The sequence below is a fragment of the Ciconia boyciana genome, chromosome 1 (genome assembly GCF_034638445.1).
Source record: "Ciconia boyciana chromosome 1, ASM3463844v1, whole genome shotgun sequence".
In the NCBI taxonomy this organism is placed as follows: domain Eukaryota; kingdom Metazoa; phylum Chordata; class Aves; order Ciconiiformes; family Ciconiidae; genus Ciconia; species Ciconia boyciana.
The window spans coordinates 102,339,533-102,352,261 of NC_132934.1; the positions used below are offsets into that span (position 1 = coordinate 102,339,533).

Consider the following 12,729-nt stretch of genomic DNA (forward strand, 5'->3'; position numbering starts at 1 on the left):
ACTTTGACACTCCTGCTGCAGGGGCTGTGTGGCTCCAGTAATACGCACCCTTCCTGGTGAAGGAGAGATGGCCACGTTCAGCAAATACATACATCTAAACTCCAGAGCATAAAAGCTTTCGCCCTTTCTGCATTTTCTTTTTCTGAAACAAAAGAAAAAAGAATTGCAAGCTCTGCTTCCCACATCCCCTTTATCCTCTTTCCTTTCTATCCTTTTTTTTTTCCCTGTGGCACATGTTGTTACTTCCACATACCCTCCATGGCACCCCTTCTTTCCTGTGCTGACCCCACCAACCACCTCCTGTCTGCTCCCTGTCACACTCTCCTGCTCGCCAGTAAAATCAGTCACGCACTCATTCCTCCCACCTCCCTCTACCACTCGTCCCTTTGACTGCATCAAGTAAATACTGATCCCCCCCCAGGCTCTCAGAGGGCAGGACTGCTGGCAAACGGAGAGAAACAAGCAGTTTCTGTGTATGCACGCACATGTTGGCAGGGAGAGAAAAGAGGAAGCTATAATGTCTCTGTCTGTTTTAGCTAGAAAAATCTCTAATGAAAAGTTTGTTGCATTTTGTCTTCCTCATCCCCTTCGCTTTCCTAAGCCGTTTCCACTAGACCATTTTCGTCCCTTTCTTCCATACTCTTTTCACTCCTGTCTCCACTCTCCACTCTTTCACTCCAGGAATGGCTCCTGTCTTTTTCCCTTCAACACGTTCCACTCCTGCCCCTCATCTAATTATATTGTATAATCCCACATACATAAAGACAACCTTTCGCGCAGTCTTTTCTCTCACACCTCACTCCATTTCTTGCCACTTTTCTCCTTAGCACTCTGCCCTGAAATATCACTCGTCCTGTATCACAAACAAGGCTGCTTGTATTGCTTTGTTGCTGGAGCAGTTGCTACTCGCAAGCTCAGCTACCTACCCGAGCTGGGTGGTTGTACATCAGAGATTCAGAGCAGCCTTTTTTTTTTTTTTCCTTTTTTTTTTCTTTTTAGTTAAAACAAAACACAGGTTTCTCCTGAGCATTGCCAGGAGAAAAGCAGGGTGCTCTGCCCACGCTCTTGCAGGCAAGGGGAATGCTGGAGGGAAAATTATTTTGTTCTGCCTGTACACAACAACAGGACAGTACATAAGTGGTAGGGAATGGATGTATGGTGTATATTCCCTCCTGTATTCAGCCCAAAATGATTCGTCTGGCCTGCTATAAGCCATGGGTGCTATGGGGCACCTGGGGGCAGATGGTAGTCACACAAAGTTAATTGGGGTTTCTCTGTGCTACACTGCTGTATACATAGTGTAGACATACTTGGAAAGATTGAAGTGGAAAAATGGAAATCCGCCATCTTTTAGGAAAAGTTGAATCAAGTCTCAATATTACCCCAGTTAAAAACATTTCTTTATAGAAACCTTTATAAGGTGACTGAGCACAAGGTGATGGATAAAATAAGGTATATCTCAGTATTTATTTCTGTAAGGAATACATTGAAGACCAGGAGGTTGTTCAGCTAGCAAAACCAAGTCTTGCAGAAGGGATGGCTTTGACATACGTCCTGCAGTTTGCAAGTGACAAGACTTGAACTATGCCTAGCAGCAAATGATCCTAGGAGCTTTACAGTACAAAACAATTTCAGATAAACCCTGCTTGTTGTAATTAAATGACAAGGTTTTCCTCAAGGAAGGTGGGGCACAAACACTTTGTCATGGCACAGAACAAGCCTTTGAGATTGATTTAGCAGTAGCCAGGGACAATGGGGCCGATAGTGCCACAACCACCCTGTGGATTTCACTGACTTCCCTGGCCAGGCAAACCAGGGGCAACGCCAGGGGACGGCTGCTGTGTACCGTACTGACGCCATGACCCATACCGGCTCACTCAAGACCTTGCAAAACAGGTCTGCTCCAAGCAAGCAGGTGCCAGAAGGTGGGCAGAGCCCTTCTGCGGGACTGGCTCTGCTTCAGCTGCCCGTGGGCCGCCTCGGACCACCCGCACATGCGGCGCCGGGAGCCGCAGCCGGCAGATCCAGCCACGTCCTGTCAGCGCCCCCCGCAGCCCAACGGCCCGGCCAGGCCACGAGCGCGGAAACCCGCCGGCCGCTACTGGGCCTGCGCGCGCCTCTGCCCTCCCCCCCATCATGGGCGGGGCCAAGCCGCTCCTGACGGCCGCCCGCGAAACATAATTGGCAGAGAGTTCTGAGAGGCCTTTCATTGGCTGCTGTACTAGAGTGACTCCGCCCCCTTTCCCTCCCCTCCCGACGGCGAGGCAGGGCTGTCAAGAGATGTTTACAACGAACGAAGCTGCGGGGATTGTCGCCGCCTCCCAGCAGCTCTCATTGGCTGAAGGGAGCGGACATCGCGAGTCCATTGGCTGACAGCGGACAGGCTAATTTCCCACTCGCGGGGTTGTCCCCGGCGCGCCCTCATTGGTGAAGGAGAGCGGGCAGGGTTGTTCCGATTGGCGGAGAGCAGAGAGGGCCCGCCCCTCCCCGCGCGGGGCAGTGTGCGTGGGGGTGGGTGCGTGCGCTGCCCGGCAGTCGGTGGCGGTTGGCGGCCGGTGCGGGATGGGCCGGTTGCTGCTCCTGTGCACGGCGGTGCTGCTGCTGGCGGCCGGCGGGGCCATCCCGCCGCCGGAGGAGGCGGCGCGCATGGCGCGCTTCGTGCTGCACAACTGCGACTGGGGAGCGCTGGCCACGCTCTCCGCGCAGGAGGGGCTGCGCGGCCACCCGTTCGCCAACATCTTCTCCCTCAGCGACGGGCCCCCCGGGCCGTTCAGCGGCAGCGGCGTCCCCTACCTTTATCTGACCGACATGGAGATCTCCGTGCAGGACCTGGAGGTGAGAGAGAGCAGCCGGGCCGCGGGAAGCGCCGTCTCAGGCAACGGCGAGGCGGGGTTTTGCCCCCTCAGCCGGGGGAAGGGGGGTGTCCCTGCAAAATCAGCTCTGACGCCGGTATATGCAAACCGCAAATGTAAGCGGTGACCCCGGTCATGGAGACTTACAGCTTGGAAGCATGCAGGTTGCTAATGCGATGTCATGTTTTTCTTGGTCACCTATGCTTTTTCATCTCAGTAGCAAGTGGTGGTTGGAATTGCTTCTGTAGGAGTCAGGGTTTACACCAGCATTTGCTGAAGGCAGCGTAACGGTGTTAACTGCCTGTGCCGTGGATGTCAGCTGATTCGTGAGCCCTGGCGACAGTTATTAGCCCTTGAGCATCTAAACATAAAGCGGTGCTGTCTGTGTTGACACTCAGTAGTCCTCCTAAGAAGTTCCTGCTGATCGTGGTCTGAAAAATTGCTAAGCAGCACTCTGGTAGAGGAAGTGGCTGAAGTTTTCAGAAGGGCTGAGTAGAGAAATGAGGGGCCACAGAATATTTAAGCAGGGAGAACGTCACAAAAAATATCAAAAGGACTGAAAATTGGTAGTGTGGGACTTGAGCAAAGAGGGCTCCTATACAGGCTACTGGCAGAACAGGAATTACATCTCTGGAGCTTACCATAAAGGCAAGTGCACAAAGGAAGGCGGCAGACTGGCTGCGAAGGCTCTGAGTGTGTGTAATTGGCCTTGTCTCAGCTCTTTTGCTTGGCTGTGGGCAAGAGAGGGTCGGCTAAAAAGTTAGGGGAATAGTGATCATATGCATCCTTTATTAAAGGGAACCTTTTTGTCCTACTAACTAGTACACTATTAGTAAAACAAATAAAACAAATAATACAACATTTTTTAGACTTTTTTTTACTGTAAACCTTTTTTGTTTGTTCCCTGTCAGGTTTTAGTTTGTTACATTAAAATAGCTTACTTATGTATCTAAGTGCTGTAGAAAGCCTAATTTATCTTGTATAGTGTCTCATTCTCCAACCCTCCTGTGTCCTTTTGTTTTGAGAATAACACAAAAATCATGGTATAAACTGTTAATAAACATTTTCCTTCAGAAGGCTCCCCATCGGATCCTTATTCTGCTGTTACAGGGCAGAAACATTTGACTGTGATAGTCACGTGTAAGGCAGAGGTCTGGTAGGAGATAGTGCTGAATAATCGTGAGTCAGCTCTTTTGTAGTTAAGCAACTTCCTACCAGTGCTGTGAGTCAGGTGGTGGCTCCTGTTTCATCAGTTCAGCGGTACTCTGCATAGTGCTCAAGTGACTTTTGGGAGTTTCTTTTTGAGATGAACTCTTTTAAGGAATTTCCCAAAGCACATAAACTTTCTTTGCTGCAAGAAAATGAACTTTAGCATGTGATGTTCTGCAATAGGCAATCCTGTTTTGCACCAAGCTGTGTTCACCAAATTAGTTTTAGAAAAACAATTGGATACAGATTCTTTAATTCTTCAAGTTAGGTGTCTTACTTAAATATTTAGGATTTTTTAAACCTAACTTTTAAAATTCGCTTTAAACTTCAAAAGAGCTGACCAGTTTGGGGGCAGTGGGGAGGCTTGTTTTGATAGGGGAGAGGGTCATTTGTTTTTGTTTTAACCAATTTCATCAACAGTTGTGAAACTCGGTTACCTTTCAGTAACCCTTTGTCCTTCCACCAGAATTTAACTTAATGAAGTTCACTGTATGTCCTCGTCTTCTCTACTGTCCTGTATGTATGTAAATTGGAATATATCATCATTTGAATGTGAAATAGCTAGACTGTGTATTGAATTCAGAATTTTAAGGAGTGTGGTTTTGTGAGGTTTGCATTTTATGCTAACAAACTTCAGCACACTTCTAAACTGGGCTTTCTTTCAGATTCTGAGCTCATCCAAGTAGGCTTTCAGATATAGTTAGGAAAAGACGATGACAGCTTTGTTCTTTTTACCAGTAATACTGAGCTGAATAAAGTACTAAAAGCTGAAAATATGGTGTGTATGGCATTTTTCTCGCAAAAATATGTAAACCTCTTACCTCACTGCTTGCATTTCAGATCAACTCAAATGCCTCCTTAACTGTGTCTTTGGCACAGACTCCTTACTGCAAGAAGCACAGATATGATCCCCAGAATCCCCTCTGTGCCCACATAATCTTCTGTGGGAGTATTGTAAAGGTAAGTAGCTGAAAGCTGACACTGGGCAAGATTGCGTGCATCAAATAGTATTGTTTAATGGATGGAGAAGAGAAAGGTTAGAATTTCTGTGCAAAAGTATATGAAGAGATGTTATGTTCCGTGATACCAGAAGGCTAGCTCATAGTTTGTGTCAGGAAAATGAAGTTATCGCTTGATATTTGCAGGAGCTATGTTGGCATGTCTTTAGCAAGGAACTTGGGAGGTCAATATTGTAATGAAGGAAATCTCCCTCATTCCTCTAGACCTGTTTTGAAACTAAGAAGTCTAAGACAATTCTCTTGTGAATGAATTGTGAAAGTTTTTTTAATCTCTTTTGCTCAGTTAAATTCTTTGGTCCATGCAGTGTGACATATGTGCTTCTGAAACTTTACTGAAGTAAATATTAACCTGAGCTATAAAGTTACAGGTATTAGAGACAGAAAAAGTGCATTGTATTTTCTGGTGGCGTTCCTGCCAGGGCAGGATTCTTCTGTGCACGAGTACTTTGGTGTCCCATGGAAGGAATTTAGAACTGCACGTGTTAATCATTGAAGATCTTAATCCCATTATTGAGGATAATGATTGAGGATGAGGACTAATCATCATTACTCTGTTATATGATAGTCTAAATTTTTATTTGGTGTTTTCACACCTCAGATACTTGTACAGTACTCTCCAGCAATCCTTTAACTGCTGTCATGGGTTTCTCATAAATAATGGAATTGTTTATTTTAATTATTTCCTCTTGTACCACACCCAGAGCTCTAACTTGTTGATTTAACCCTTTAAACATTTGCACATTGTATATTAAGTGCTGTCACACATTTCAGCTTCCCTTCTCTTGTAGATTCTGTTATATAATCCTTTTGCGTATGTGTGTGTTTTGCATGCATCTGAACACACTCAGATCTGTTTGTGTCTGTTTGAGTGAGCAGGTGCAGAGGAGGTAAAATTACACCTGAAACATTGCATTGTAATAATTCAGCAAGAATCCATACTTCTCTGTTTTGTGATTTGTTGAAAGATTTATTCTTATGTTGATTAAGTACTTTCTTGCTTGTGCTTACTGTTAAAAGCACCCTTTTGATTTAGTATTAAAAGCAACTACCTTGGATTTTGTCTGTCTCTTATACAGTTGTACACCACACTGCAGATGAGTGGACTCTGCCACAGTAATGAGTCCTTTGGGACAAGACATGGCTAAACCGAAAAGAGCACACTGCAGTCAGCAGTGGTTTTTTAGCTAAAATTTGTCTTCACATGACTGTATCTTACTGTAATATTTTGCTGGTTATTGTTTAGGTGAATGATTCAGAAGTGGCCTTAGCAAAAAAAGCATTATTCAGTCGCCATCCTGAAATGGAAAGTTGGCCTAAGGATCATAATTGGTTCTTTGCCAAATTCAACATCACCAACATTTGGGTCCTGGACTACTTTGGTGGATTGAAAATTGTGACACCAGAAGAATATTACAGCGTCAAGCCTTAGTAAGTACTTCAGTTTTGCATGCTTAACTCTCATTATATTTGGAACCTGTAAAATTTCTCCTTCTTAGTAACAATGTATATTAACTGTCTCCATTTTTTATACACATTTATGTCTTCTCCCTAAGTAGTCTATTGGATGCAGTGTCTGAAATCGCGAGATACGTTTGAATAGGGGATCCACCTACTTAACAATATCAAGTATAGTATCTATAGAACTATCTGTGGTTAACTGCACTTGTACCTCAGCTTAAATACAGTTTCTTGGGAGGAAGAACTCCTATAGAATGGGCACAGTCACTGCCCTCCAAATTAATTGCAAGACAGATGATGTTTTGGTCTAATAGTTAAAAGTAGTGAGACTATTCAGCGTTTATGAAGCTGTATTAATGGCATTGCAGCAATATTGCTTAATATTTTTTGAAACAAAATTGCTTTTGAATCTATCACTATGATATTGAAGTATAGAGAAATTGTGTTCTGTTGTCTACATAAAACTAAGTTTCCAAAACTTTCAAATACATTTTAGTGCAGTCAACAGTTAGGCATTCAATTTCACTCTTATTCTTACTCCTTGTAGGTGGAAGAAGATCCTTGGTGATGCTGATATACAAATGAATTACTTTGGCTGTTTCATGAAAGATTAGGTTTTTTTCTATGTATTCTAGAGCTGAATTAATAATGCAAAAAATCAAACACCTTGCATTGTTAATAAGCTTGTATAACCCTTCTGAAGCAAAGTAGATTCTCACTAACTAGCACAGCTTGAATCACGTCATACTCAAAAACCTTTGTGCATAAGCCATAACTGAATTTTATTCATTGGATGTGATTCTGGAAAGATGTCTGTTGACAGTCTGCATTCAGAAAGGCTGTGCTTACTGGAAACAAAAGAATTAGTCCAGTTCTAAACCTTTCAATGCCTTAGTTAAATAATATCTGTTTGTGAGCACTCTCCAATTGTATCTTATTTTTAATACCAGTTTAGTTTATATCTTTATGGCAAAGTACTACAGGATGGCTCAGCTGACTGTGGAATGGAAAGCATTGCTTGTATTACAATGGCAAATGATATGCTGAGTTTCCAAATTCTGTTAAGAATTTTCTTTGCACGCTAATACGCTCACTTGTTTGAGCCATTTTTCTATTTTGTTACCTATATTGAATGTGCTATAGAATACGATTGTGTTTATGCAGAGTGTACGTATACCTCATGATAAGTTCTTGGTAACTCTTCAGCTAGAAATGGTTATAAGCCCTGACTCAAAAAGCAGCAGGGTGGTAATACCTAAAGTATAAGACTTTAGTATAAGAAGACTAGTGGCTTATAAATTCATTGAGAATATTGTAAAGGGTATATGTTTTCTGATTAGGATTCTGAAATCTTCTGCTTTGTTAGTCTGATCAAATGGCAATGTAACAGCTTTTATTTCCCTCAACAGTAGAACTGAGCAGATTTTTTGTTTTGGAAGCCTTACACAGCAATTTTGGGTTAGTAACCCAGAAGTGAGAAAGAAGCAATACAGTATGACACAGATGATTCATGACTTGCAGAGAATGAAAATTAATGAAGGGTGTGCATAATTAATTCTCTGTTAAAATAAGCCACACACAACCACAAAAAATAAATTAACACCTTTTTACATCCTCTCTCATCTCCCATGTGCTAAGTTCACAAATATCCAAAAGGGATTATGAACAATTAAGTTGATTTTACAATGAGCAAATATTACCTAGTTGACAGAGTAAAGAATGTGAGAATTTAGACTCCTTAGAGGGAGATCTGTATATAGAACAGTGGAATTCGTCATATCAAATCCTCTCTACATCTTAATGTCATTGTTATATCACTACTTTTCTCAACTACTGGAATGATTTGTGAAAGTATTTTTGATGTAACTTATTAAGTTTTCCTTCTCCACAAGGGGAAAAAAGGTACTTGTTACTGTATCAAACCCATTCTGTTCTACTATTTGAAAGTTAATTTAGGATCAAAACCACTTACAGTATGGAAACAATTTATGTTGAACACATAACACTGACATTAAATATGAAGTTGGAAAATATTTTTATATAAGGCATAACAATTGTGGAAACTCAAATGATCCTCTGTTATGGACTTGATCCTTTCCATGGGGACACCTGAATGCATTACATGTCACTCCATAACTTCTGATGTGTGAGACTGATGATGCTGGGCTTTTGTTAAAATTAAAATATTTTTTGACAAGTAGTGTTGAGTGTTATTTATTGCACGTTCAAGAATACTTCTCTCCCTCATCCTCTCTTTCACACAAGCACCCTTTCTTCAGCGTTCTTGTTATATTGTCGCTCTGGAGTCTTTCACGCTTGCTAGAATAGATGCTGAAACACCCCTATTACACCTGGCCTGCCCTCCTTGGATGAAATAAGCATCGTTGTGTTTCACTTCCTTTTCTGGGTCTAATACTGTGAAATAGAACATAAAATAATAACAGTGGAGTTTGTGGAAATGAATACAAGGAAGCCTTATTTGATTATTTCTTCTGGCTAGGGCTTCTACATTTCTAAATGACTGTATCATCAGCAGGCAGGTGTTCAGCCATCTCCAGGAAAGCAGGGCTCCATCATGCGTAACGGTGACTTGGGAAGACAAGCACCATCACTCCAAATGTCCCCCCCTTCCTTCCTTCTTCCCCAGCTTTACATGCTGAGCATGACATCATATGGTATGGAATAGCCCTTTGGTCAGTTGGGGTCAGCTGTCCCAGCTGTGCCCCCTCCCAGCTCCTTGTGCACCCCCAGCCTCCTTGCTGGTGGGGCAGGGTGAGAAGCAGAAAAGGTCTTGACATTGTGTAAGCAATAACTAAACCATTGGTGTGTTATCAACACTGTTTTCATCACAAATTCAAAACATAGCCCCAAATAAGCTACTATGAAAAAAATTTACTCTATTCCAGCCAAAACTAGTACAACACCTTTAAAAGCATCACTTTTATTTGAGGGTTTGGTACAGAGTAAAGCTTGTTTTGTTTCTGGTTGTCTTGTTGGACTTGATGTTCCCATTGGTACCAATTCCCAAGTCTTTTCTGATTGGGAGAGGGAGGGCTTTTTTTGGCAATAATTCATCTTAAACATTTTTGTAATACTACTGCATTTTATTGGAACAATTTTAGATCATCCAAATCTCTTTACCTTTGAAATTTGAGAGGACCCCAGCCAGCTGTTTCTTTTGGAAAGTGGTGAATGACAAAATGTTTAAGCTACAGGTACAGAGGTGGATTTGAGGGTTAATCAGAGAAGAACTATCTGGAGTTGTTATATCTTAGCATCTCATTGAACACTTGGATAAAGAGATTTTTGCATGTAGAAGTGGAATGTAAAGCAGACTAGGGTATCAATAATTCTAAACATATCTCTGTAAACAATGAGTCAGCATTTAGACTTCTGACTATGTGTGTCCTCTACCATGGCATGCTTGGCTGTCGTGGTTTAACCCCAGCTGGCAACTAAGCCCCACACAGCCACTTGCTCACTCCCCCCACCCGGTGGGATGGGGGAGAGAATCAGAAGAGTAAAAGTGAGAAAAATCGTGGGTTGAGATAAAGACAGTTTAATAGGGAAAGCAAAAGCTGGGCACACAAGCAAAGCAAAACAAGGAATTAATTCACTCCTTCCCATCGGCGGGCAGGTGTTCAGCCATCTCCAGGAAAGCAGGGCTCCGTCACGAGTAGTGGTTACTTGGGAAGACAAACGCCATCACTCCAAATGTCCCCCCCTTCCTTCTTCTTCCTCCAGCTTTACATGCTGAGCATGACACCATATGGTATGGAATAGCCCTGTGGTCAGTTGGGGTCAGCTGTCCCAGCTGTGTCCCCTCCCAACTCCTTGTGTACCTGGCAGAGCATGGGAAGCTGAAAAGTCCTTGATTTAGTATAAGCTCTACTTAGCAACAACTAAAACATCTGTGTATTATCAACACTGTTTTCAGCACAAATCCAAAACATAGCCACATACTAGTGACTATGAAGAAAATTAACTCTGTCCCAGCCAAAACCAGCACATTCTCCACCTTTTATTACATACCATTTATGTCATGCTCTGGTCTCACACTATCCAATACATTCTCATTACCCACCACCTCTCTTCCCATCCTTTGATATAATACGCAGATATAATTCCCTTAGTCTATGGACCACCCCTGTGAAATGTCTGTAAAATGTCTGTAAAATGTCCATAAATGTCCACAAAATGTCCACTGACTTAATTTAGTCCATGACTTTGGGCTCCCTCTGTTATGGTGGTCACTCAGGACAGGAGAGATGGTGTGTTGCGTGGAGTTATTGGGCACCAAAGCCAGCTCAGGTCGGGTCAGTGCTGCACTTGCACTGCTTCTTGTAAGGCTTGTCCTCCATTGGTTCACATAGTTCCTGCTATAGTAATTCCCATAACTTGCAACTCAAATCATGGGTTACAACAATTTAAAGGTATTTCCATTACAATCTCCACCCCTGGTCCCTTTGGACCAGACCATCGGGTTTAACATTGCAATGAACTCCTCACCTTGCCCCTGCTCTGGCTTGGACTTACCCACAGACTGCAGTCCCTTAGGGATGTACTTGCTCCAAGTGGAGTCTTATCTATGCGCCACATTCTCTCCAGGGGTATACCTGCTGTGGCATAGACTTATCCACAGCCACAGTCTCTGAGGTACACCTGTTCCAGCATGGCCTTCTCCATGGGCTACAATGCCTTCAGAGATATACCTGCTCCAGGGTGGCCTCACCCACAGCCACAGTCCCTTCAGAAGTAAACATGCTCCAACACGCCCTTACCCATGGCTGCAGTGCCTCCAGGGGTGTACCTGCTCTGTGTGGGCTTACTCAAGGCCACATGCTTTGAGGTGCTCCAGCATGACCTCATGCCCAGCCACTGATACTTCGAGGTGTACCTGCTGCAGCATGGACTTATCCACAGCCACAGATGCTTTGAGGTGTACCTTCTCCAGCGTGGACTTATCCTTGGGCCACAATCCCTTCAGAAGTATACCTGCTGCGGCACAGACATAACCACAGCCACAGATGCTTCAAGATGTACCTGCTTTGGCGTGGACTTATCCACGGCCGCAGATGCTCCGGGGTGTCCTGCTCCCGCGTGGACTCATCCACAGGTCACAGTCCCTTCAACTCAAGTTCACACTGGAGTTCCAGCCTGTCCAGTACAGCAGCACAGAAACAGCAGTGATGCCCTGGCCATCTGCCAGCCCAGGCGCATGGCCATTGCTGTTATCAAAATGTTCCCAGGCACAGCAGAGTCAGATGATAAGCAGTACAGCAGCACAGTGAGCAGCGAAAGCAAAAAACAGCCATTAACGAGCACTAGACTCTACTAAGGCAAGCAAGCCCCACAGCAAGCACAGGAGCCTGCCAATTAATAGCTAAACAGCAATAACAGCTATAAATTCGATCTAGCACATTCCAATCAAACTTGTCTTTATCTCAAACCCTTTGAGCCCCTTGTTGGGCGCCATTGACGTATCTGAGCATATTGTAAATAGTAATGAAGTCACTCTCCATACCCAGGAAGTTAAGTATCTCCATTCACAGATAAGAATCTGAGACACAGGATAACCTTAGGCACCTCACTAAGTCACAGGATGTTTGTTAGCTGGAAATCTAATTAGGATAATCTCAGCCTGTCTCTCTAACATTATAGTCATGTTTTTCCTTTGTCTACTAATCTTGCTCATTGACATGTTTCTGTTTCTACTTCTTGATTTTCAGTTTCTTTCTTGTGTTTTAATGTAAGACTTATGTCCAGTAGATTCTTGCAACATGCTACATCATTACAGAATAGAACTTATGTATATCAGGTATTAGTTTAATCCTTTATTCAGTTCTATCTGGAATTAATTTCTTAGCTATTTAATGTTGTATCTGTGATCTTCACAATAAAATAGAGGTAGCTCAATGAGAGTATTAGATTAATACAAAAATATTAGTCATAACTTAATGGATGAATTTGTTTTCAACAGGTTTTTCCTGAATAACCACACACTGAATCTAGAAAGATTCAAAATAAAAAACCTGTTATATTATTGTTGAACACAAGAGGGTGCCATAGACTTACATTCGGGTTGATTGTTAAATGTTTAATATTTAAAATTGGTTATTGAATTCATCATAACTCAAAGATGCTGGACAAGCATACTACAGGGGGCATGATACAAACAAATTCTTTTTCTA

The 12,729-nt window shown here is 43.0% G+C and overlaps 1 protein-coding gene across 2 annotated transcripts; it reads left to right on the top strand.

Moving 5' to 3' along the window:
- The first annotated feature begins 2,514 nt into the window (after positions 1-2,514).
- Positions 2,515-8,738, top strand: CREG1 (cellular repressor of E1A stimulated genes 1). Of its 2 annotated transcripts, XM_072885502.1 has the most exons (4): positions 2,516-2,835; positions 4,902-5,021; positions 6,324-6,508; positions 7,086-8,738. In XM_072885502.1, coding segments are annotated over exons 1-4 (579 nt in total). In that variant the 5' UTR covers positions 2,516-2,562; the 3' UTR covers positions 7,087-8,738. The 2 variants fall into 2 exon arrangements, with proteins under 2 accessions (XP_072741611.1, XP_072741603.1); XM_072885510.1 differs by lacking the exon at positions 7,086-8,738 and having other exon boundaries at positions 2,515-2,835; positions 6,324-6,509.
- Positions 8,739-12,729: the final 3,991 nt, after the last annotated feature.